This window comes from Diabrotica virgifera, chromosome 7 (genome assembly GCF_917563875.1).
Source record: "Diabrotica virgifera virgifera chromosome 7, PGI_DIABVI_V3a".
In the NCBI taxonomy this organism is placed as follows: Eukaryota; Metazoa; Arthropoda; class Insecta; order Coleoptera; family Chrysomelidae; genus Diabrotica; species Diabrotica virgifera.
Window position 1 is genome coordinate 39,837,437 of NC_065449.1, and position 25,526 is coordinate 39,862,962.

General features: G+C 32.8%; 1 protein-coding gene across 2 annotated transcripts in view; it reads left to right on the forward strand.

Annotated features, from left to right (window-relative positions):
- Positions 1-25,237, forward strand: part of LOC114329405 (breast cancer anti-estrogen resistance protein 1) — a 137,193-nt gene extending 111,956 nt beyond the window's left edge. The window contains exons 4-5 of one of the 2 annotated variants that reach the window (XM_028278496.2): positions 19,382-19,643; positions 22,861-25,237. In XM_028278496.2, coding sequence (XP_028134297.2) covers positions 19,382-19,643; positions 22,861-24,122 — 1,524 coding nt within the window. In that variant the 3' untranslated portion in view covers positions 24,123-25,237. The remainder of the gene's footprint in view (positions 1-19,381; positions 19,644-22,860) is intronic. The other variant, XM_028278498.2, reaches the window with a different exon arrangement.
- Positions 25,238-25,526: the final 289 nt, after the last annotated feature.

Consider the following 25,526-nt stretch of genomic DNA (forward strand, 5'->3'; position numbering starts at 1 on the left):
TATTAGATTTGAAATTTGACGAATAAGAACATATTTTTCATAAGCTACAACTTTGCTATTGCTGGGTCTATAAACTTTACGAATACAAAATTTGTTTGGTTTTTTTATATTATACATTTTAGATTAGAATATTTTTTCGATAAAATACTTACTTTATGAGTTATTTACGAAAAACCGCCTGAAAACGCTTTGTTGTTGAAAAATAAACATTTTCAATCGCAAATAACTCGAAAAGTATTGACTTGTTAAAAAGTTCTATAGAACAAAAGTTGCTTAGAATTAATCAGTTTATCCATTTCCAAACTTATTTTAAACGCACGTTTCTTCACCCCGGTGAAGAGGCGATTATCGCCCCCCAAGTAAAAGCAATCAACGGCACAATTTCAACTTTGAAGTGGAAGGTAAGTAGAACCTAAATCCAAATTTTCGTGAAATTCGGAGCAGATCCTGAAAATTACACCTCAAAACGGTCATTTACTGGGCTATTAATTCATAAACGGCTGTAATGACCTCTCCTATGCAGGTCAGGTATCCAAGGGAAAAGTGTTACCAAGACTTCTGGAATTAAAAGCTGCAATACTATGTGATAAATTGGTTTTGTCAAAGACAAAGCCAATTTAGAGAATTACAGACCGATTAGCCTCCTCAGCCATTTATATAAGTTATTTACGCGAATAATAGTTAAGAGAATGGACATAAAGTTAGAGACTTATCAACCAAGAGAACAGGCAGGATTCCGAAAAAGTTACGGAACAAATGACCATCTACAAAGTATAAAAACCCTAATAGAGAAAGTAGTGGAATACAATAAACCTCTAGTTCTGGTTTTTATCGATTTTCACAAAGCCTTTGACACAGTTGAGCTTAGCAACATATTACAGGCGCTTAAAGAATGCAGGCTAGATTATAGGTATACAAAATTATTATACAAAATATACTTACAGGCAACAACCACCGTCAAATTACGTACTAACAGTAATCGCATAAAAATAGAACGGGGGTTAGACAAGGAGACCCAATGTCACCTAAACTTTTTAATACGGTCTTAGAACATGCTTTCAAGATTTTGGATTGGATGACAAAGGGAATAAACATAGATGGAGAATACCTAAACAACTTACGTTTCGCCGATGATATAGTCATAGTAGCTGAGGATCTAGGTATGGCAAGAGAGATGGTACAAGAACTCGTTGTGGCTACAGAAAATGTAGGTTTAAATATAAACATCTCGAAAACAAAAATAATGACAAATTTGGTACCCAACCAGAACATCAGTATTGGTGGGAAAGAAATAAAACTCGTAGATAGATATAAATACCTGGGACATGAAATTACGATTGGCAGGGATAACCAGACTCAGGAACTGAAGAGAAGAATCGCCTTGGGTGGGCAGCATTTGGAAAACTGAGAGAAACTTTTAAAAGTGAGTTGCCCACATGCCTAAAGAGAAAGGTATTTGATCAGTGCGTCCTCCCAGTCTTGACGTACGGATTAGAAACACTTACCTTAACTAAAGTCTCGGCTACCAAACTAAGAGTCACGCAGAGAAGAATGGAGCGGTCAATGTTAGGAATGACTGCGAGACAAAATCAGAAACGAAGAAATCAGGAGAAGAACAAAGGTGACTGACGTCATCGAAAGGATAGCCAGGTTGAAGTGGAGATGGGCAGGACACATAGACAGAATGACAGATGGGCGATGGACAAAGAGGTTATTAGAATGGAGGCCAAGAGAAGACAAGAGAAGCGTCGGTCGACCGCCTACAAGATGGACTGACGACTTAAGAAAGCTAAATAAAAACTGGATGAGAGCGGCGCAGGATAGATGGGGTTGGAAATAAGGGGAGGAAGCTTATGTTCAGCAGTGGACTTTTGAGACTGGATGAAGAATACTGTGATTTAGTTTTGTGCCTGGTTTGCTAAATTAGCATTTTTGTGGACATTTTGTTAAAATGTCCATAACAAATTATTTGTACAAAATATTTTATTTGCTACAAAATAGCGCTGGCTACATAACAGGACCGTAGCCGGTCCTGTATATCGGTTGTTAGGAGAGATGCAACGCAGGTCTCCTGGTTGTTGGAGGATGCAACGTAGAAACGCAGTTTTCACGACCCCATCCAACGAACCCAGACCTACTTTGATCTTCATGTAGTTCACAACTGCAGATGTACTTGAAGCTCAAAATTCGCTAACTTTTATTTAATCCGTATCAAAATTAGCCATGGGCAATTTACCGAGTTAAACGTTTATAATATGATGATGCGGTTTGTTGAGTTGAGGAATAACTTAGTGCCCGAATATGGTCAACAGGCTGTAAAGGTCGTTTCACTACTTTATAATTTTACCTTGTTTACAAGATTTGGAACGTAAGTGTTTAGATGTTGTTTGTGCTGTCTTTTATGTATAATGAATATTGAAATGTCTTACTGTGATAGCCATATGATTCATTAAAGCACGAAAAGGGCAATCGATACTAATATACAGGATGCATTTTATCGATTCACTGATGTAATTGCGTAGTATGTTTAGGGGAGTCAATGTAGATCGAAAACATGCCTTGTTTCGGAAAAACTTATATATTTTCAAAATATATTTTCAATAAAACCCTGCTATTACCACATAGTGGTGTAGGTTGACAATACATTATAATACAACTCAAAAACAACTTAATATTATTGTCCAACTTAATCCTAAGGGGAAAGGCGCAAAATGTCACCTGTCAAAATTTTCAATATGTTTTAAATGTATTCGTTTTTTTGAAACCTGAGAAAACTACTAAGTGTTTTTGAAAAAAATTTAAACGCAGAATGAAAGATTACTTTATTACTGAAGGCCAAAAGTTCCTGAAAACTTCTATACCTAATGTTTGTTTTAATAAGTTACAGGGGTGAAAATGAAAGAGAAAATTTAGTGTGATTGTTAGTATCAAGTATTTCATTCAAAAGAAACTTTTTATTTATTCTAAGGGACTTTTGGCCCTCGGTAATACCGTAATCTTTTATTCTTTGTTTAAATTTTTCAAAAATACGTATTAGTTTTCTCAGGATTCGAAAAAAAAATGAATACATTTAAAACATTGAAAATTTTGACAGGTGACATTTTGCGCCTTTCCCCTTAAATTTAACTAATATTCTGCTATATTTTATATTATGAACAATTTTGACCCATTCCTTCTTATTTCTGGCCACCGTCCTTGCTTCCATCCATGTTGTTCCCCTTTTTTCGAATATTTTGTCTAGTGTTCTGTGCCATGTTTGTCGTGGTCTACCTTTCTTCTTTCTTCTTTTCGTTTTTGCCTTCCAATTTTCTTTCACCGGTTTTATATGATCCATTCTCTGAAGACCCCACCAACAGAGTTGTCTTCTTTCTATAAATTCTGACTCTATTTCCAAATCTTTTTTGGTAACTCCTCGAACTCGTCTAAGGTATTTCATTTATATTGCCTGTATTTTACTCTTTTGTCGTTCTGTTAGTACCCAGGACTCACAACCAAAGGCTAATATAGGCCTCTTAGTCCAGAGTAATAAGGATTTTCTCGGGACGCTCAAAGATCCAGGTAGCTGACTACTTTTTGTAGACCTATAGGAAGAAAACCTACCTGTTTCCTGCCTAGAGTTCGCGTCCGTTTTTTATTTATTAACAATTTAGTGCAAAAATCGCGATTTTTTCGAATTTTTGCACTCCATTCAAAAGCTAGATAGTTGACATTAAATTACAATTTCAGTTTTTTAGAACATTAAAAAACCTTCAAAATGCCGATTTTTGGAAGTTAAAAAGTTCGGAAGTAAAAAAGTAATTTGTTGCTACGCAAACTGCAAAATAAGTGAAAATCGTTATTTGTTAATAACTTTTACTAAAACAACCTTAGAACTTTAAGTTCTACCTTAAGAAACAAAGTAGGGTATTGGCGTACTTAACAAACTTTCAAAATTTGAGACCGATCCATTAATTAGTTTAAGAGTTATTCTATTTGTTTATCCCAGAGACCTTTATTTTGCAATGAGATAAGACAGAAAATAATGAAGATAGGGCAATTCTGAGTATGCCAAATGAAAGTAGAAGAGTGATAGTATCAAAATGTATTAAAAAAAGATAAAAAATAATTAATATAGTCAAAAATCCTATTGCCAAATTTTTGAAATTTTGTAGTTTATAAACATTTAGAATAACTTTAAAAATGTTGTCCGTAGAAACAATATTTTTATATATTCGAAAAGATAGTATTTTAACACGAATTTTCAAATAAAAAAATTTATTCTGGGTTCATTTGGGACAAAGTTAGCCATATGTTTTTTAATTCACAGCTAATTTGTTTATAATAATTAAGGCATCTCATTAATGCCATTTTAAAGTTTTAAAGAATGGGATTTGTATTTTTTCTTAAAAAATTTGCACAAACATTGTACCTTCACAGCACCCTCTAGGATTTTTCAAAAATGTGGTCCAAACGATTACTAGGGGGAACCTACAAATCCACCGAGTTAAAATACCGAAAAAGCAATCTCAAACGAATATAATTTTCTGTATCTCCGGATCAACTCATTGGATTTTGATTTTCCTTTATTTAATTTGTATGTAATTTCTACGTACATTACAAATATGCAATTTGTTATATTTATTAATTAAATTACAGTCTAATTTGTTTAAACAATTCTTGAAAAAATAGTTTTTAACAAAAATCTATTTTTTTAATCATAGTATCATTAATGATCATAGAAAAAGTTAAAGTACACTTTAATAAATAAATGATTTTTATTAGATATTTATGTATTGAAGATAATTTATTTAGTAAAGTATACCTTAACTTTTTCTATGATTAATAACGGTAGTATGTTTAAAATCATGGATTTTTGGGAAAAAATTATTTTTTCAAAAATTTTTTAAACAAATTAGACTGTTTATTAATTAATAAATGGCTAGAAAAATTGCATATTTGTAATGTACAGAAAAATTACATACAAATTAAAAAAAGAACGATCAAAATATATTCAGTAGATCCCGAGATGTATAAAATGATAGTAGTTGTAAGTTGCCTTTTTTAGTTTTTGAACTCGTGCATTTGTCGGCTCCCAGCTCCCCCTTCACTTAACACGACTAGTCACGAATTGAACTATATTTTTAAAAATCCGTGTAAAATACCAGCTTTTCTAATATGTAAAATGATTTTTTCTAAGGACAATATTTTTAAAGTTGTTTTAAATGTTTATAAACTACAAAATTTCACAAATTTGGCATTAGGATTTTTGACTATATTAGATAATTTTTTTTTATTTTTTTAGTACATTTTGATAGTACATTGATCTTCATTATTTTCTGTCTTATGTTATTGCAAAATAAGGGTCTCTGGGATAAACAATTAGAATAACTCTTAAACTAATTAATGGAGCGGTCTCAAAATTTGAGGGTTTGTTAAGTACCCCACTATCCAACTTTGGGTGAAACACTAAAGTTCTGTAGTTTTAGTAAAAGTTATTAACAAATAACGATTTTACTTATTTTACAGTTTGCGTAGCAACAAATCAACTTTTTAACTTCCAAAAATCGGCATTTTGAAGGTTTTTTAATGTTCGAAAAAATTAAATTTTGTAATTTTATGTCAACTATTTAGCTTTTGAATGGAGTGCAAAAAATCGAAAAAAATCGCGATTTTTGCACTAAATTGTTAATAATTAAAAAATGGACGCAAACTCTAGGCAGGAAACAGGTAGGGTTTCTTCCTATAGATCTACAATAACTAAAAAAGTAGTCAGCTACCTGGATCTTTGAGTGTCCCGAACATGGTCTATTTCTAGCTTATTACCCTGGAGTATCTATATTGACTTGCAACACATTAATTTTTGTTTTTCGTGTATTTGGAACGTAAGTGTTTTGATGCTGTTTGTGCTGTCTTTTATGTATGTATAATGAATATTGAAATAGCTTATTGTGATAGCCATGTGATTCATTAAAGCACGAAAAGGACAATCGATAATCGATATTCCATATTAATCGCCATATTAATATCTGGATACTCAGATATAGTCGAAGATCAGGTTCTACATTAAGTTTGTGCGTCTGTATAAGTTCTTAATATTTAGCGAAAGGCCACACGGGCGATAATTTACGGCGCCGTAAGAGCAGTAAACACGAGGCATTGGTTGACTAACTCCTCCACCAATTGTAGATGAAATAAGAGTTATTCGACCAATGCCTCGTCAGGTTTACTGCTCTTACGGCGCCGTAAATTATCGCCCGTGTGGCCTTAGCTTTAGTATTGCGGAAAATCCATTCTCGCGTATGTGTGATGTCGAAAAGGGTATGAAGTATTTTAAAGCGCTTTTTGCAAGAGAAATCAAAATTTTATTCTCTGTTATTTTGTATTGCAGTGATTATTGTGGCGGTATTTTTGTGTTTTTGCGTACCATCGCAAATAATGATACCACATGTACCACAGGTTAAGAACCGCTGGTTTAAACAATAAGCTGTTTATTATAAATAATTTTAACAATATCGGTGAATTCATCATTTTACTTTTATCAAAAATGTTTCTAAACATTTGTTTTTGATTATGATGAATCTGAATCTAACATTACAATGTGATTTTTAAAAAATATTGTTTGAGCTCTTATACAGTATGCCTGTGTAACTTGGAACCATATGGGAAACTTTTTTATCATCAACTTTACGAAAAAAAGTTATTCTTTATAAAATGCTCTGAATGCTCTTATGCAACCTCTAACATGCCACCATCAGATTTCAAATTTTATCAATTTTATACGAGGTATGTCAAAAAATATTAATTTCGCTCAAGGGTAAGGTACTTTTATATTTCACAATATCGAAAATTGTTATTGCGAAAAGTTGTTCAAAATTAAAAACGATGTTTCAACATGCAATTACATCCTTCTAATTGAAATATTGTGACCTATAAAGGTACTTAACTATTGAGCGAAATAACTTGTATAAAATTGATACATATATCATATATTATTATTATTATTATTATTATTATTATAAAACAAATAAGGGCAGAGGAGCGAGCTCCTATTATGCCCAAAAACAAAGAAAAATATCTTATACAACTAGTACAAATTAAGAATGAAGTTACAATTAAAAAACATCAAATAAAAAATACTGAAACAATAAACAATGCCTGCCTAAAACAATGCAGTCCTTTAAATCTCCTATAATGCTCAAAATAAAGAAAAATAGCGTTGTAAAACTAATAAAAATTATAAAGATTACAATTAAAAACATCAAATAAAATTCTGAAACAATAAATAATGCCGTCCTAAAATAACTTAGTCCTGCAAAGAAAATAAAGAGGAATCAAGTCGATTTTTAAAAATATTTACACTAGTTGCCGATATGGTGTCTTGATCTAAGTTATTCCAAATATTAAATATTCTGTTTCGTAAAAAGTTCATCCTGGATCTTGTTGTCGTTTGTTCCCTCTTTAATTTGTATCGATGGCCTCTTAATCGTTCGTCTTGATTTAGCGTAAATATCGTGTTAAGGTTTCCAAAATTATATTTTAAAATGCGGAAGGACATGATTAGGTCCCCTCGAAGACGTCGATGTTCAAATGTTGTTAGATGAGCCAATGAGAGTCTATCTTCATAATTGGGTCTTACGCGGCCAAATGCCAGTCTTGTGGCTTTACGTTGAACATTTTCCAGTAAGGCTTTATCGCGACTGAGATCTGGACTCCATACTGGTCCGGCAAACTCAAGAATTGGTCTGACGTATATAGAGTAAAGTTTACTCATCGAGGTTAAAGATATTCGTGTAAAACATTTATGGATTAAAAACAGTTTCGAGTTTGCGCGTTTACACACCGACACTATATGGTCAGACCAATTTAAGTTACTGTTAACTATTACTCCAAGATCTTTGTGGGAGGTTACTGACTCTATGGGATGTCCATTAATAAAGTACGGTAGTAATGGGTTATTATTGCCAATATGTAGTATGACGCATTTTTCAATGTTCAGTGGAAGTAACCACTCTGAGGACCATTTGAATATTGCGTCAAGGTCAGTTTGAAGAACATGTTGGTCAATAATTGGATTCACATATAATTTAGTATCATCCGCGTAAATGGAAACCTTACTGGATACAACGAGAGGAAGATCACTAGTGTAGATACAAAATAGTAGTGGTCCAAGTACTGATCCTTGTGGAACTCCACTCTTGACTGGTTTATCTACTGAATAAGCTTCCCCAACACGAACTCGGAAGTACCTGTTGGATAAAAAATTTTGAATCCAAATGTTTAATTTTCCGCGGATACCATAGTGATCCAATTTAGCTAGTAATCGTCGTTTGGGAACACGATCGAAAGCTTTGGAGAAGTCTAAATAGACTACATCAACAGGATGTCGATTGTTTAAAGATGATGACTAGTCATTTATACAATGAAGTAAGTTTGTAATCGTTGAACGACCCTTAATAAAACCATGCTGCTGGTGAGGTATGACATTTTCTTGAAGGAGAAATTCAGACATAGCTTCAGAAATAATGGATTCCATGACCTTTCCGACAATAGGAACCAGGCTGATTGGACGATAATTATTGCAATCAAGTTTATTTCCTTTCTTGAATATAGGAGTAACCGAAGCTAATTTCCATGATGAGGGAAGAGAACCCTGATTAAAAGAAGCATTCATTATAAGGGATATAGGAATGGCTACAGACTCTGCACATTGTTTAAGGAAATAGGAAGTTAGTCCGTCTAATCCAGGTGATGAATTATTGCGTAGTTTCAAAAAATGATGTTTAATAACATCCGGTGTGAAAGAGATATTGTCAAGGGTTGTAAGGAGACGTGGACACATAATTTGAGGAATGGTATCGTTAGGTTCATCTGTAAAAACCTGAGAAAAAAATAACGATAAACATTCGGAAGATTCATTATTTGAAGAACATAAAGACCCGTCATCTTTTTGAAGTAATGGTATGGAGACTTTAGAAGATAAAGATGTGCGAATGTACTGATAAATTTTTTTACTGTTACCACTAGAAATAATAGATTCTTCAAATTCTATTCTTAGGTTTAGCAACGATTGTTTGACTTGGTTGGAAAAATTACGGTGAGTGAGAAAGTCATTGATGGAACCAGTAAGCTTATAAGTTCGCCAAAGCTTTCGCTTATGGCGAATTAAGCGGATAGCTGTAAGATTAATCCAAGGTTTTAATCGATTTTTGTATATTTGTCGTTCAGTTGTATTATCAGAAATTGTTGTAATAACAGTATGAAGGAAAGAGTCCCACATTGACGATGGATCTGGGTGATTAAGAAAAATAGATTGCCAGTCTATATTGGACAAAACAAAATTAACATTAAAGAAGTCAGTAGTGGTATACGTTACGAAATTATTTTTATAAAGCGGCGATAGATTAAACTGAATGTGAGCAGTAATAAGCGAATGATCAGAAATACCCACAGGAGAGGACACTTCAAGTGTAGAAACTAATTGATCATCATTTGTAAAAAGTAAGTCTAAAATTGAAGGATGATTGTTAACTCTAAATCTTGTAGGTTCAGTTATTAGTTGTATTAAGTTTGAGTTCATGACAAAGTTTTTAAACAAATTTTGGGAATTGATAGTGTCAGTTTTGGAAATGATGGGCCAGCTAATCTCAGGAAAGTTGAAATCTCCAATGACAATGAGATTTTCAAGGGATGATAATTCTTCAAGTTTGTCAATAAGCATATTGTCCACAGTAAGTACGGTATCCGGAGGTCGGTATATGCAAACTATATTAAATGTAAAAGAATTATTAGTAACAAGTAAATGGATAATTTCTATACCTGGCAAGTCTATTGTTTTATTAGTGATTGCGAAAATATTAGTAATAACATTTGCTAAATAGATGCATACTCCTCCCCCTCGACGAATACCTCTGTCTCTGCGAAATATAGTAAAATTATCAATGTTTACAATAGCATCGGGGATAGAAGAATTAAGCCACGTTTCTGTCAGGAGAATAATATGAGGATTTAAAAGTTTATATGATATATGTATTGATAAAATTTGGTATTTCACTGTTGCATCTTAGGTTTTAGACCACGTAGAGCTTTTTATGAACTTTATCGTAAAATTAATAATAAAAGAGTTTGTCAGAAATTTGAAACAAAATAAAAAAAATTAATTAGAAGGATGTAATTGCATATTAAAACATAGTTTTAATTGCAAACAACTTTTCATAATAACAATTTTCGATATTGTGAAATATATAGGTGCTTTACTCTTGAGCGAAATTTATATTTTTTGGCATACCTCGGATAAAATTTATAAAATTTAATATCTGATGGTTGCATCTTAGATTTTAGGCCATGGAGAGTATTTTACCAAGAACAAGCTTTTTTTTCGTAAAATTGATAAAAAAAGTTTTCCTTATGGTTCCCAGTTCCGCAGACATTATTACAAATTTTTTTTAACATTTATAGTTTTCAAGTTTGTTATTAAATGTATTTTAGGCAAGTGGCACAGAAAACATTTTTATGACTTTGTATAAACATTTTTTTGATAATTTTCGGTTTTGGCATCACATTTTTTTATTTTTCTTAATTTTCTCAAAAAGAAATTGTTTATTTCATTTTCAAAGTAAAATAATTTAGTTTAGTGCATTTTAAAGATTATATCTATATAGACTATAGACCTTTAAACTTGAAATTGACGTTGATTGAAATATTAATAATATTTCAATCAACGGTAAAACTATGAAGTTTTCAAAAATTTCATTTTTTGAGACGTCTCATCATCTGAATAAAATTTTTTAAATTTTTTTGAATGAAACATTGTCAAGTACGATGTTCCTTTTCCGTCAAAATAACTGTCAAAGTCGTGTTCGTTTTTTGGAGTTCGTCCCAAAGAATTATTAATTTTGGCAGTTTTTTGGTACATTCCGGCCTTGTTTCCACGTGCAGAGTTTTATCAATAGTTTCTGTTTTGTGGTACTTTGCGGAAAACTAGAGTTTTGAAGACAGATTTGCTGTACAGAAAATGTCAGGTAACGGGGGCGGTCCTGGTCCGCCCTCGGTTAATTTAAATACTAATATTCAAATAATTAATAATGATAATAAAATTAATGTTTCATCAATGGATGCAGTATCCTCAGGTTTCGAAAAATATGACTTTGATAATAAATATCAACCAACGGATGCAGGTCCGTATCAGGTATTTTTGGAACATACCGATAAGAATCTTGGTCGTCTTTTTCCTATCAGAATTGGCTTTTATTTACAACAAGTAATTGACTTTAGAAATGATGTTATTGATATTCATTCTGTAGGTTTAAAACGTGTTAAGGTAATTTTTAGAACATACAAAATCGCTAATTTATTAATTAATCACGAAATACTAACAAAAAATAAGTTGATTGCTTATATTCCAAAATTTTTCACGCATAAACGAGGCATAATACGTGGCGTTGATACCTTTTTTACTGAAGAATACTTGAAAAAAGCAATTAATTCTATAGTTCCAGTGGCGGAAGTGCGAAGAATGAAACGAAAAATTATAAACCCTGAAACCAAACAAGAAGAATTTGTCAATAGACAATTGGTAGTAATAAATTTTAAAGGTAATAAAATTCCGTCCTTTATTAATATAAATATGGTTAATTTCCCTGTAGAACCATACATCCATCCAGTTGTCCAATGTGGAAAATGTTTACGTTACGGACACAATATCGTTCAATGTAAAGGCAAATCTCGTTGTTCTCGATGTGCAAATGAGCATTCTTCCGCTGAATGTAATTCCGAGTTGCAAATGTGCGTTCACTGTAAATCTTCTGATCATCCTTCAATTTCAAGAGATTGCCCAATGTACAAAAAACAACACGACATAAAAAAAGTAATGGCTTTCGAAAATAAAAGTTTTAAGGATGCCGAATTATCGATTAACAATCCAGCTTATGCCAAAATTAATACCAACAATAGGTTTGATATATTAAATAATCTTGAAAATTTTCCCGATTTAGCACCAGCAAACAAAACAATTTATTATGCTCCTTTAAATAAACCAAAATCAAATTCAACCGCATTAGAATCAAAAACAATTAAAAAGCGAAGAACTGACACTTCTTCTCAGATTCCAAGCACTAGTAATTCAGATTTAGAAAATTCCCATCAAAAAAGACAAATTTCTCTTCCTCCATATACACCCGCTCCACAACAGAATAATTTCATGTTTTGTCGAGATAAACTTATCTCACATATATATTCATTAATTACAAATATAATTAATAATCAAGGAAAATTTGAATTAAATAAAATCAGGGACAATATCATTACAATATTCGATAATAATGAAGATAATTTAGAATCCATTCTCACAGATAGTGAAAATGGCTACTAAAAATATTACAGAAAAACTAACTATATTACAATGGAATTGTAGATCCATTTATAGTAACAAAGGCAGTCTTATGCATCATATTAACAACTACCATACAGATATAATAGTTCTATCAGAAATATGGCTCACATCCGGTCATCATTTTGGACTTAACGGATATAACTTTATCAATAAATGTCGTGAAGATGGTTACGGTGGCGTAGGTATTTTCATCAGACAGGGAATAGATTACCAAGAATCCGAAATTAATAATAATTTCGATGACAGTATAGAAGCATGCGCAGTTTTTTTGAACAAAATTAATCTCTCATTAGTATCAATCTATAGATCATCAGATGTTAGAATAGAAATAAATGACTGGATCAACCTATTCCTTCAGTTTAATATTGCAAAAACTATTTTTCTGGGAGATTTTAATGCTCACCACGGTATGTGGGGGCCAATTGCAGACGACAGAAATGGTAGAATATTAGTGGAGGCCATGGATTATTGTGAAATAATTACATTAAATGACGGAACACCAACAAGAATATCCCCAACTAGTAATCATTCAGCCGTTGACTTAACTCTAACATCTCCCCTTTTAGCCGACCGTATAGCTTGGTCAGTAGATTCAGATTCATTAGGTTCAGATCACTACCCAATCAATATAGAAATTCAAATCAATCCCTCCTCCTTTGTCATCAACCCATCAACAAAATGGAATGACTCTCGTGCTGACTGGTCTGTTTTTGGAAATATTTTTGAATTAGAAATTAGTAAGCTCAATAATTTAGATAGGAATTCAACTTCGGTAGACAAAATCGAATTTTTCCTCAATGCAATCACGGTCGCAGCATCGAAATCTATGCCTATTAAGAAATCTTTCACACCTTCTGTACCAAGACCTTATTGGTGGGATGAGGAATGTTCTGCGATTGTTAAAAAACGAAAAGAAGCTCTCAGCGAGTTTAAAAAACAAGGTAATTTTATCAATTATCTACAATATCAAGACATTTCTGCTAATGTCAAACGTACGTTCAAACTTAAACAAAAAAACAGTTGGAAAATGTTTTTGAATAAATTAAATAAAAACACTCCTCTGACTGAGATATGGAACACTGTAAGATCTATTTGCAATAAACACCATCAAAAAAGAAAACCACAATTAGACGAAAGCCTTATTCAAAAAGTTCTTGATACATTGGCTCCTTCATCTGCTGCAGGTCCAATTTTTAACGACAACATTAATCAATTTCACTTCCATCAAGACTCAGACACCTTCTCAAAAAATTTTAGCTTTTCGGAATTAGAATTAGCCTTAAAAAAATCAAAAAATACTGCACCTGGACTTGACGGGTTTACTTATACGATAATAAATAAATTGCCTGAAAGTGGTAAACTTCTTCTCTTAGAAATTTTTAATGATTGGTGGTTGAAACAAAAGTATTCAGATAGTCTTAAAAATATAATTGTGTGTCTTCTAGCGAAACCTAAGAAACCACCTGACTTACCTTCGTCCTACCGACCTATTTCATTGTTATCGTGTATTACAAAAACTTTCGAAAGGCTTATAAAATTTAGACTCGAACATTTTGTCGAAAACAGATCAATTTTACCAAAAAATCAGTATGGATTTCGTAGAGGTATAGGCACAATTGATGCAATCTCCCATTTAGTTACAGATGCTCAATTGTGTCTATCAAAAAATAATTACATGTTGTGTCTTTTTGTGGACCTTAAAGGGGCTTATGATGTGGTAGATTTGGAAATATTATATTCAAAAATGGTAACGTTTGGCATCAATAAAAGAGTCTCTATAAATATTTTAAATTTGTTTGCTAATAGAAAAGTATTTTTGCGAGATAGTCATAACGTTTTACATGGTCCAAGAGTACTTTACAACGGGCTTCCGCAAGGCTCTATTTTAAGTCCCCTTTTGTTTAACTTATACACTGCAGACTTGCATGATTTGATGAGCGATGGCATACAAATTATTCAATACGCGGACGATTTATGCATTTATGTCACCCATAATACCTACGATCGCTGCATGATAGACTTAAGACGTACTTTTGACAGGTTACAAAACTGGTTCGACGATATGGGTTTTAGTGTTTCACCAGAAAAGACAGCTGTGATGTGTTTCACAAGGCACAGATATCAGTTAGTCGATAATTTCTCTATAGGTAAATACACTATTCCTATCGTAAAAGAATATAAATATTTAGGTATAATTATAGATAGTAAACTTCTATGGACCAGTCACATTAAGTATGTCAAACAAAGATGTGAAAAGGGAATTAATCTTCTGCGCTTCCTCTCCAAACAGAGCTGGGGCGCGGATCAACAAATTTCCTTAATGTTCTACAAGTCTTATATTCGCTCGATTTTGGATTATGGGTGTACTCTCTATGGTTCTACCTCCAATACGAACCAACTTACCCTTGATCGAATACAATATAGAGCTCTGAAAATATGTTTGGGAGCAATGGCATCTTCACCAAATCATGCCATTCTGGCAGAGTCTCAAGAACTTCCTCTTAGTTTTCGAAGACAGTTTTTAGCAAATAAAAGTCTATTAAAATATAGATGTTACAACAGTGATTTGATCGCAAAAATTAACTTTCTTGTAATTGAGAATTTGACAAATCATTATTGGAAAAAGAAAAACTCTCCTCTTTTGTCAGATGCATTTATTGATACAAACTTATTTCAAAATGATATTGTTAAACTTAATAAAATACCATTGTATGCACACAGTTTCGATTCTATAATTGACAAACCTATCACCATATTCCCTCGGTATTCAGATTGTAATATCTTAAACCAAGCCATGATAAAATCCATTGTAAATGGTCTCGGGTCGAACTTAACTAAAATATATACAGATGGGTCAAAAACGGAGCTAAACACAGGTTCGGCATTTTTTGTTTCAAACATAAATCATATTGAAAAGTACAGAATCTCAAATTATTGTTCCATTTTTACCGCCGAGTCCTTTGCTATTGAAAAGGCACTAAAATGGTGTGCAACTCAAACATGCACGAATGTGGCAATAATTTCAGACTCAAAATCAGCATTACAAGCTATTAGCGGTCACCCAATAAACCAATTCCGAAATGCCTTAATTTTGAACATTAAAAAATTAATTATGGATCTTAAACAAAATAATGTAACTGTTTCGTTTATTTGGACGAAAGGACATTGCGGAGTCGAAGGTAATGAAATTGCGGATATAGCCGCAAAAAGTAGTCACAGTTGCCACCATATGGACAAAGTATTTAATTTAAAAGATTTGAATAATGCTCTCCAACCTAATATCAGAAGGAAATGGGAAACTGATTACAAAAGAATTGCAAATAAATCTACAAACCCTTATTTCAAAATTCACCCTACACTTCCAAAAGACATTCCTCATTTCACCTTTAATTATAATAGAGCACAAATGTCAGTATTGACTCGTTTAAAATTGAATCATGCTCGCTTTCCATCTCACTTATATAAAATTGGAATACTTAACTCTCCTGTCTGTAGTTGTGACAATGTATCCATTGGTGATCTAAATCATATATTTCTAGAATGTTCTCTGAACTCTCAATCTTCTTCAATGCTGTATCAAGAACTAATTCATCACGAGTGTCCATTGCCACTAAATATTACAGCTCTCCTTTCTTCCCCAGATAAAGCGGTACTAGATTCCATCATTAATTTTATCAGAAATTCAAAAATAGCGGTATAGTTTAGAAATAGACAATATGAAATCATTTAATGTAATTAAGAATTTACATGTTTTGTGGCAAATAGATTTTGTCTGATGCCAGGATCTCTCTCACACACACACAAGTACGATGTTTGAAAAGATTTTGCGATTGTACGATGTACAATTTTAAGATTTTTATAGGAAAAATTGTATGAGTACTATATTTTTAAATATTTTTTAAATAAAATTTATGTCACTTTATTGTGACACAACAGAGTTTGACTGTTGCCTAGACTGTACTTATGCACATAATTTTTTTTCTTTGTAGTATAACTATAAAATAGCTTCAGTGTTCTTCTTTCATATCCAATATGTAAAATTTAATTTGATTAATTCATTAAAAAGTTTGGCACAGGACCGACAAATATGGAAGACAATAGTAGACGCGGCAAAGACTCACGAACAGTTGTCACGAAATGTTTGGTAGATAAAAATTTAACCACCCACTTTTGGAGTATAATTTTTTGATATGTTGTTTATTATAGGTATAGGTCTGGATCCCGCGTATGAAAAAAAAGTTGATTAATAGCAAGCTGAAAATTTGTTAATAGCTTAAGGGTGTCTAGCCGGACAAACATTGATATATGGGAACACTGGAACAGGGGAAGTTATAATTGTGGAACATGTTAAAAATTTGGAACGGTCAGACCAAGAAAACGGCACATGTATTTTGTCCGACAGAACAGACTTAAACTCTCCGAACAGATATTAAACTCTCATGCAAAAATCAGACTGCTATTTATCACCAAATGGGCGTTTTAATGAGTGGAACATGTAGAATATGTCAAATGACAGGAATTATGACAGGCGATAAATAGCAGTCTGATTTTTGCATGAGAGTTTAATCTCTGTTCGGATAGTTTAAGTCTGTTCTGTCGGACAAAATAAATGTGCCGTTTTCGTGGTTTGACTGTTTCAAATTTTTAACCTGTTCCACAATTAACACTGCCCCTGTTCCAGTGTTCCCATATATCAAAGTTTATCCGACTAGACACCCTTAAGCTATTAACAAATTTTTAGCTTGCTATTAATCAACTTTTTTTTCATACGCGGGATCCCGATCTAGTACATTTCTTAACGAAATTATAAAAAGTTCTGTCTTTTTAGATTTTTTCCGTAAGTAAAAACTACATTGATTCCACTGTAATACAGGATGCATTTTTATCGATTCACTGATGTAATTGCGTAGTATGTTGTTGCGTGTGGCCCACTTTTTCTTTATTCTGGTTTATGTTATTCGCGGTATAATTTTTCACGTATGAAAATTACTCGAAAAAAGTCCGGTTTTCGAGAATTGCTGTAATTAATAATTTATTACTGTATTATTTTGAAAGTATGCATAATTTTTTATTTATTGCGATTAAAGATTCGCCGTTTCAGTTGGCAGTCTGTAGCATGATTTGTTGAGAAATCTCTTGCAAATAAGTTAATAAAAAAATATAATAAGTTTTTTTAATGACTTATAAGTTAATATGAGTTAATATGTGATAAGTTAATTTTGACTTTCCGTTACGGCATATTAGAACAATGTTCATAAAATATTTATTCTTTTTCTTTAGAAAGTATAAAACAATGATATAGTTTCTTTAAATCAAGAATCCTGTTAAATTATTGTAGATTATTAACAGAATTAAGAAACACTGATTAGTGCCGGTTCACCTATTGGTATACCGTTGACAGATACTGTCAAATAATGACTGACGGATGTCTTATAACCATGCAAATTATATTCTTCAAGCAGTAAAGTCTTTTGTCTTTTATTCTGGCTATGTAATTTCTCTATTTTTAAGATTGGGAAATTGCGAGATTTTACACGGAGATTACACTCTTCTCCGCCAGAGGCCGATCAATGCATTTTATAATAAACGTTATAATAATAAAATAAACAATATATACAAGGTAGACCTCGGAGATATTATTATAAATTAGGGATGAACGGAAAAAACTAATGGTTGTTGTTATATTTAAAACGTTTTTCTATACTTCACTTGTTCTTTTTATGCCTCTTTGTCACTCTGTCCAGAAAATTTTTTAATCGATTTTAAACATACCTTACGACTAGCTAGATTTTTAAAATTTTCAGAATAGCTCAGAACTTGATGATAATGCCAATGTTCAACAGCTTTTACATGGATGTATTGAGTTTTATTGTACATTTTAAGCCATTTTATATAATCTCAGATATAGCTCAGTGGTAGAGCATTTGACTGCAGATGGAACGTTAGTTATTCAACATGGCAATTATGATCTTGCTTCTCAATAGTTCGACCGATGTGAGCTCTTACCACTTTCGCATATTTTGGAGCCACGACTGTCTCCTCCTGCCTGGCCCTCGCCTGCTGTCTATTTTTCCCTGGATAATCAATTGAACTAGTCAGTACTTATCGTGTCTCAATGTGTGGCCTAGATAGTCAAATTTCTTTATTTAATTGTGCTCTCGATTTCTTTCTCTTTTCCAATTCTGTGAAATATCCCTACGTTGGTGACATGTTCGGTCCAGGATTATATAAAAAATACTTAGGAACACCCACCTTTTGAATGATTCTAATCTTTTGATGAGCGTCTCCTGGCTCATGAGGAGCTATTGTTAAATGCTCTTCTAGCTCGTTCTATTCTTGCCTTAATTTCTGAGGAATATTTTCATTTTGCATTTTCGTTGGTGCCAAGGTAAACATAAGATTTGACATAGTCCATTAGTACGTTGTTAACTCCGTAACTGTCGAGCAGGTTGTTACTTTTTTACTTATTAGCATCCATTTTGTCTTCTTTAAGCTGAGGCTCAAGTCGTAGTGCTCACTGACTGCATTAACCCTTTCCATTGACTATTGTAGTTTATGTATGCTACTGGAAATGATCACCGTGTCATCGGTATAGCTTATGTTGTTTATTTATATGCCCTCTGTTGCATTTTCCATAAATGTTTTAAAGATTTCCTGGGAGTAAGTGTTGAAGAGGAGTGGGGATAAGTTACACCCCTGTCGAAAACCTCTTTTTATCTCCACATTTTCCAGTAAGTTCATTGCCTAATGTGTGTATGCAAATTACGATGGTACGACACCTTTGATGTTGTATGCTCCTTCTTCTCTCTCTAGCGCACTGGGGTGTGAAATCTCGTAGTTTTGCCTCTTATACTTGGATATGGAGTTATATCATAAATGTAGTATTACTCTTGCGTTTGTTAAACAAATACTGAATATGCCTGCCGAATAAAGTAAAAAATTATAACTTTTTTGAAATTATTTCACTTGCATTTTTTTAGGTCACATTTTTAACTCTCGTTTGTATTTTTTTAGGTCGTAACTCCCAAAAAATTCAACGATGTATTTTTATACGACATGCCTCCATCGAGATGTTCTCCGATTTCAGTTTCTTCAGGAGTTAGCCCGGGTACGATAACTCGGGACCAGAACGACTGCTACGATGTACCTCCCCGACCAGTACCAGTAGGTAATGAAAGTTTTAGGAATTGCCCCCGATGCTCCCCAGCCCCATCATGTGCCTCACCGATCAATAGAGATTCAGGTGACACATATGACATTCCCAGACAACATTTAGGTATTTTTATTTTTGTTTTTATTTTGTTTTCGCTTTTTGATGTATTGCAGTGGTTTATATTATCAAAGTTTTTAGTAAAAATAGTTTATACTATCGACCATATCAATTGCTGCCTATCCAATCGTGACAAGACATCTCATAACATGGCAGTTCATAATCCCACAAATAGTAACGAGTGACGGATAATTTGTAGCGCCGTAAATTCGTATCGGTATAATTCGTTACGTCAAATTAAATTCTTCTGTTTATTTTTGTTAAGGGCATAATAAGACTAATAATAAGTCTTTCATTTTGTGTTTAAATTTTTCAAAAATGTTTTTATTAGCTTTTTCAGGATACGAAAAAAATTGATGCATTTAAATAGCACTGGAGCCGAAAGTTGGCGCCTATCCCCTTAAAGTAGAAAAAAATTTTTATTACAGTTGCAATTGAAATTACGTTTATCAATATAAAGAACCAACATCAGGATAAACATTTTTAACACGATATTTCATATTTCATGCAGAAATATATTTTAAAAGTTGTATCTTAAAATAAATATAATCTAGCCGTAGCCGTATAACAGTAGTTTTACTAATTTAAAGTAATAATTCAGGATACAAAATTCAAATTCTCTAGTTGTCATATTTACACAAATGTAGTCCAAAATATTTGAAATATATTTAAAAAAGGTACTACTACTTTTAGTGTAAGAAAGTATGTAAACTAAAATACATTTATTGTATACATTGAATAATGCTATGTAAAACTAAAAAAAACTAAATGTTAGCGGTACGAAATATACCGTTACGAATAGTTATAGTTACGAACTGTCGATGTTACGAAGTGTCGTCGTTACAAATTGACGTCATTACGGATTGTCCGTTACCATAAATCTTTACTTAACGTGGCATATTTAAAACTAACAATGACTGCTCCAATTCGATTTTGGTTGTACATAGTAGGTAGTAGTTTTTTGTTTTAGTATAATATGCATTATTTAACACTGCTCTACATCTTGACTGGGTTTTAATAACTACAATTTTTGCAATTTTTTGGCAACGTTTTTTAAGTTGATAAGAAAACTTGTTTTGCACTAAAATATAGTTAAGAATGCTTCTTCTTTAAGTACCTTGCCCAAATTCTCGGCGTGGGTAGCTTCCATGACAATTTGCCGATATCGTTATCGATCTTGCGCGGCATGTAATAATTCATCTGCTGATAAACCAGGCCATTCGAACTGGCTTCCAGACGAAGGATTCAGAGCCATGAATATTTTTTCCTACCAATTCCTCTTTTTCCGTCGATCTTTCCATTGACTATTAACTGCAGTATCTTGTATCTGCTACCTCTCATTATATGCCGCAGATATTAAAGTTTTCTCTTTTTTATCATCTTCATTAAGTCACCTTCCCCTCGTCCTACTCTGTTTAAGACTTCTCTGTTTGAAATGCGTTGAACCCAAGATATTCTGTGCATTCTACGATATGACCACATCTCGAAGGCTTCTAATTTGTTCATCATGTTAACCTTCATGATCCAGGTTTCACATGCATATAATAATACAGGATACACAATACACATAACGGTTTAGGAACTTCATTCTTAGTTGTTAATTCAGCTGAGAATTGCTCAGAATAGATCTAATTTTATAATTGCAATTTCTATACGAGTTTTAATTTGTTCATCCGGATTTAGTGTCTCGTTTATCCAACATTCTAGGTATTTAAAATGGTTAACTTTTGTTATCGGTTCATTACCGACAATTAGTTGCATAGTGCTGAGCGATGTCTTGTTTACTAATCACAAGTAACTTAGTCTTTGTTGTATTTATGCTAAGTTCGTTATTAGAGCATTCCCTAGTGACTCGATCTATAAGAAATTGAAGATCTTCGATACTTTCAGCCATGATCGCGGTGTCATCTGCATATCTGATGTTGTTAATAGTTTCTCCACCGATTCGAACTCCACATTGCCCTTCCAAGGCTCCGTTAAAAATTATTTCTAGGTAAACGTTAAACAAAGTTGGGAATAACACACAACCCTGTCTGACACCTTTTTGAATGCAAATTTTGTCTGTTTCGTTACCGTCTACCAGAATAAAAGCTTCTTGATTCCAATATAGATGTTGTAAAAGTCTCAGATCTTTATCATATATTCCAATCTTTTCTAGATATTCAAACAGCCTATCATGTTGAACCCTATTAAACGCCTTCTCAAAATCTATAAAGTAGACGTGTATTTGGTTTCTGTATTTCCCATGATCGTTGAAGTAATGTTAGAATTGAGAGCAAAGCTTCCCTTGTTCAAAATCCTTCTCTAAAACCGAATTGTTGGTTTCTTGAGAAGAAGAAGTACCGAAGAAGTAGCTTGAGAAAGTGGCTCATGAGACTAATTAGTCTAAAGTCTTTACATGGTGATGTATTAGGTTTTTTTGGAAGTGTGATAAATGTAGGCTCCAACCATATTTGTGGCATTATTCCAGTTTCATATATGTGGTTGTAAATGTTTGTTAGTTCTGAGATTATTAGAGCATCCACCCTATAATCCCGATTTATCGCCTTGTGATTTTCACATCTTTGGGCCATTGGAAAAGTGTTAAAAGGTAATCGTAAAGCCACAAGAGTTCTTTATAAACAACCACAAGCAGGGTATACGTCGGTTGGTGAAACAATGGGATATGTGCCTTAATTATAGTGGTAATTATTTGTAGATCTATTTGACAATACTTTTTTCTGGACCCAAGATGAGCTTCAGTTAAACAAGCCTCTCGTATAGTGTTCTTTAATTACCGTTCTTTGGTTGTTTTATGGTGACGTAAACCGTAAACGATATTGGCTAGCAATAGAAAGACAATAATTGACAAATGACGTACTTGATGTGTTTATATTCAGTTGTGTTAACTTTAATTCCCAGTTTTCTAAAATTTCACAAAAAAAATAGTACTGACATTTTTTAGTTGTCTTTGCGTTGAAACGCTTGTTGTTAGTAAATAATCAAATATTTACATAAATTATTTTTCTTGATTTCTAAATAAATTAAAATTATTTAAATTATTAAAACCCAGTCTATTAAAATTTATCCCCATTTTTTTTCTAATCCTTTTTAAACAATAACAATTGGCCTATATTTATTTAACATACCAAAAATATTTATTAACGGTGCTCTATTAAAAGTGCTTACACATTTTGATTATTATAATATATAACATTTTTATTTATTTTATTTTTTTTTTCAGGCATTCAGAACCAATTAACACCCTCTAGTTCGGCTAGTTCTCTAACAGCGGATTCACTTAGTTCGTCAAACCGTAGCAGTTTAGCCAATATGCCCGACTACGACGTCCCCAAACCTTACAACAGAGGCCCCCAATTAGTTCTCCAATCCACTTCAAATTACGACGTACCCACACACGTTACAAAAGAGTTGCCTTTGGAGCTAAATTCAGCCCTTGAAAACTTGGAGAGATTACAGACTGACACCACCAGTGCAATATCAAAGTTATTAGGATTTGTCGGGCCTCAATGGAGGACGAAAGACAAGCTAGAAACAAATTTAATGGAAATTAAACTATCAGCGACACGATTGCGCACGTCTCTCCAAGATCTGGCTGAGTTTGGAGAAGGGACGCTGGGGAACGCAGCTAGAGCTTCCGATAAAAATTTGGCTGGCAAATTATCCCCCTTAGTTTTAGCAATCAGGAAAGCAAACACCCTGGTACAAGAAGTTTCAGAAAAACTTAATAAACACAACTGGTCTTTAGACATTCTTTCAAGGCCGCTTGATGAAGAATGCGTGAAGAAACCTGACGAATTAGAACAACTAGTTGCTTGCTCGCGAGCGTTAACGGAAGATATTCGACAGATAGCATCGTTCATTCAAGGCAATGGTACGTTATTGTTCAAAAAAGAGTCTTCGAACGAATGGAACGAAGAATATGACTATGTAAGCTTAGATTCAAAAGAAAACATTAACAAGAACCACGCAGATATAATGAAAACTTTACCAAAGAACTTACAGAAAGACTACGACAACTGTGTTAAACATGCTGATGATGTAGCTTTCGACGTTGACCATAAGACAGCAGGATTAGATCCTGACGACAAACAGCTCTTGGCGTTTTACGCAACGCAGGTGGTTACACATCACACGAATTTGACACATGCTATAGACGCATTCTTGCAGACAGTGGAACACAACCAACCACCAAAAATATTTTTGGCTCACGGCAAGTTTGTGGTTCTCAGTGCTCACAAATTGGTCCTAATAGGTGATACAGTGCATCGGAATATCACGTGCAGAGATATAAAGGATAGATCTTTGAGTTATGCCAATGCTCTTTCAGATGCTTTAGCGACCAGTGTAAATAAGACTAAGCAAGCTGCGATGCAATTCCCTTCTGTCAATGCTGTTCAGGAAATGGTCGACTCTGTTGTAGATATTTCTCATTCAGCTAAGGATTTAAAGGTATGCTTGGTACAAGCTGCAGTTTCCTTTTAAACCATACCCTTACATATTTATTTTTTAAAAGGTATGTTATATTGAGTATGTGATTAGAGCAGATACTATTGCAAATTTTAATGCAAATTTGACGCACAAAACAAGATTTTTCTGATGGATAATCTGTGCAAAGTGACATATATTATGACATGTTGATGTTCAGCTAAACCCCTATTCTAGCAGGAGCCAGGGTTTGGGTATTATGCACTATTATGTCCCCTCGGTACTTTGACGTTTTTTTTATTGTTTTTTGGTGCGTAAATTTTAATTTTCGAGGGCACCAAACTAAAAATGCGTCAGATAATTTTTTGTTAACTATTTAATTGTTTAAATGATTATATCTTTTAAATTATTAGAGATGTTTAATTTTACCGAAATGAAAATTGTTCCTTTTGGAAAAATGAACAAAATGGCGTTTGGTAAATTTTGATCTGATTGTTAGAACCGAAGTTATAACAAATTTCGTGAAAAACGAAAAGAAAACAAACGCACAAAAAACAACCCATGTTACGCCCAAAAAAAAACAAAAAAAACTCAAGGTATCGAGGGGTCAGAAAAATGCCCTACTCACCCACTCTAGCTCCTGCACTATAAGGTGAAAAAACTAAGAAACTTTTTTAGGATCGAGCTGGAGTTGTATAGCTTATAAAATACTATTCTGTTTTACAAAACTGTATTATTTCAATATAACATACCTTGTTAACGATAAAAATTATAATTTTGACCATTTTTAAAACTATATTTATATAGAAGAGGAAAATCAAATTGCTAATTAAATTCAGTGAATATAAAATTCGTATTAATACGAAAAATGTGGTTTTTAATACTATCATATTGTAATTAAGCCATTTTGCGACAGCTTTGTGAAAAAGTGTGATAAAATAAAAATTCCTAGACTGAAGTTGGCATCTATTACAGAAATAGCTACTTCAATATGTAGAATTTGTTTTTTTAAATTCTAATATTAAACATTATTCTATCGTTTTTCTGTTAACTCTATAGGTACTTAAATTCCATGCAATATTTGTAATTTATTCTTAATTGTATATACATCTCTACATTCAGTGTTATATTATTTTTATTTACAAATTTTAAAATAAATATTTTTAATTTTTTTTTGTTTATTTTATTTTGTTTTTCGTTAAACCCTAACAGAGGAGTACATTAACCCAAACGTTTTTTTCTCGTTATTTTTTGGTTCATTAAGTATTTTTATGCGTAACTCATATTCTAAAATTACATGTTCAAAGATGATCCAAACGCACAAAATATTCGATGTTATTAGTAGGGCTTATTTATTATAACTGATTTAATTGCTACCAGAGTACACAAGAGAAAGAAACGATGACAGTTCAAGCTCTTATGTACCATGGCATTCTAGAATTGAAACTAAAATCCCGTCTA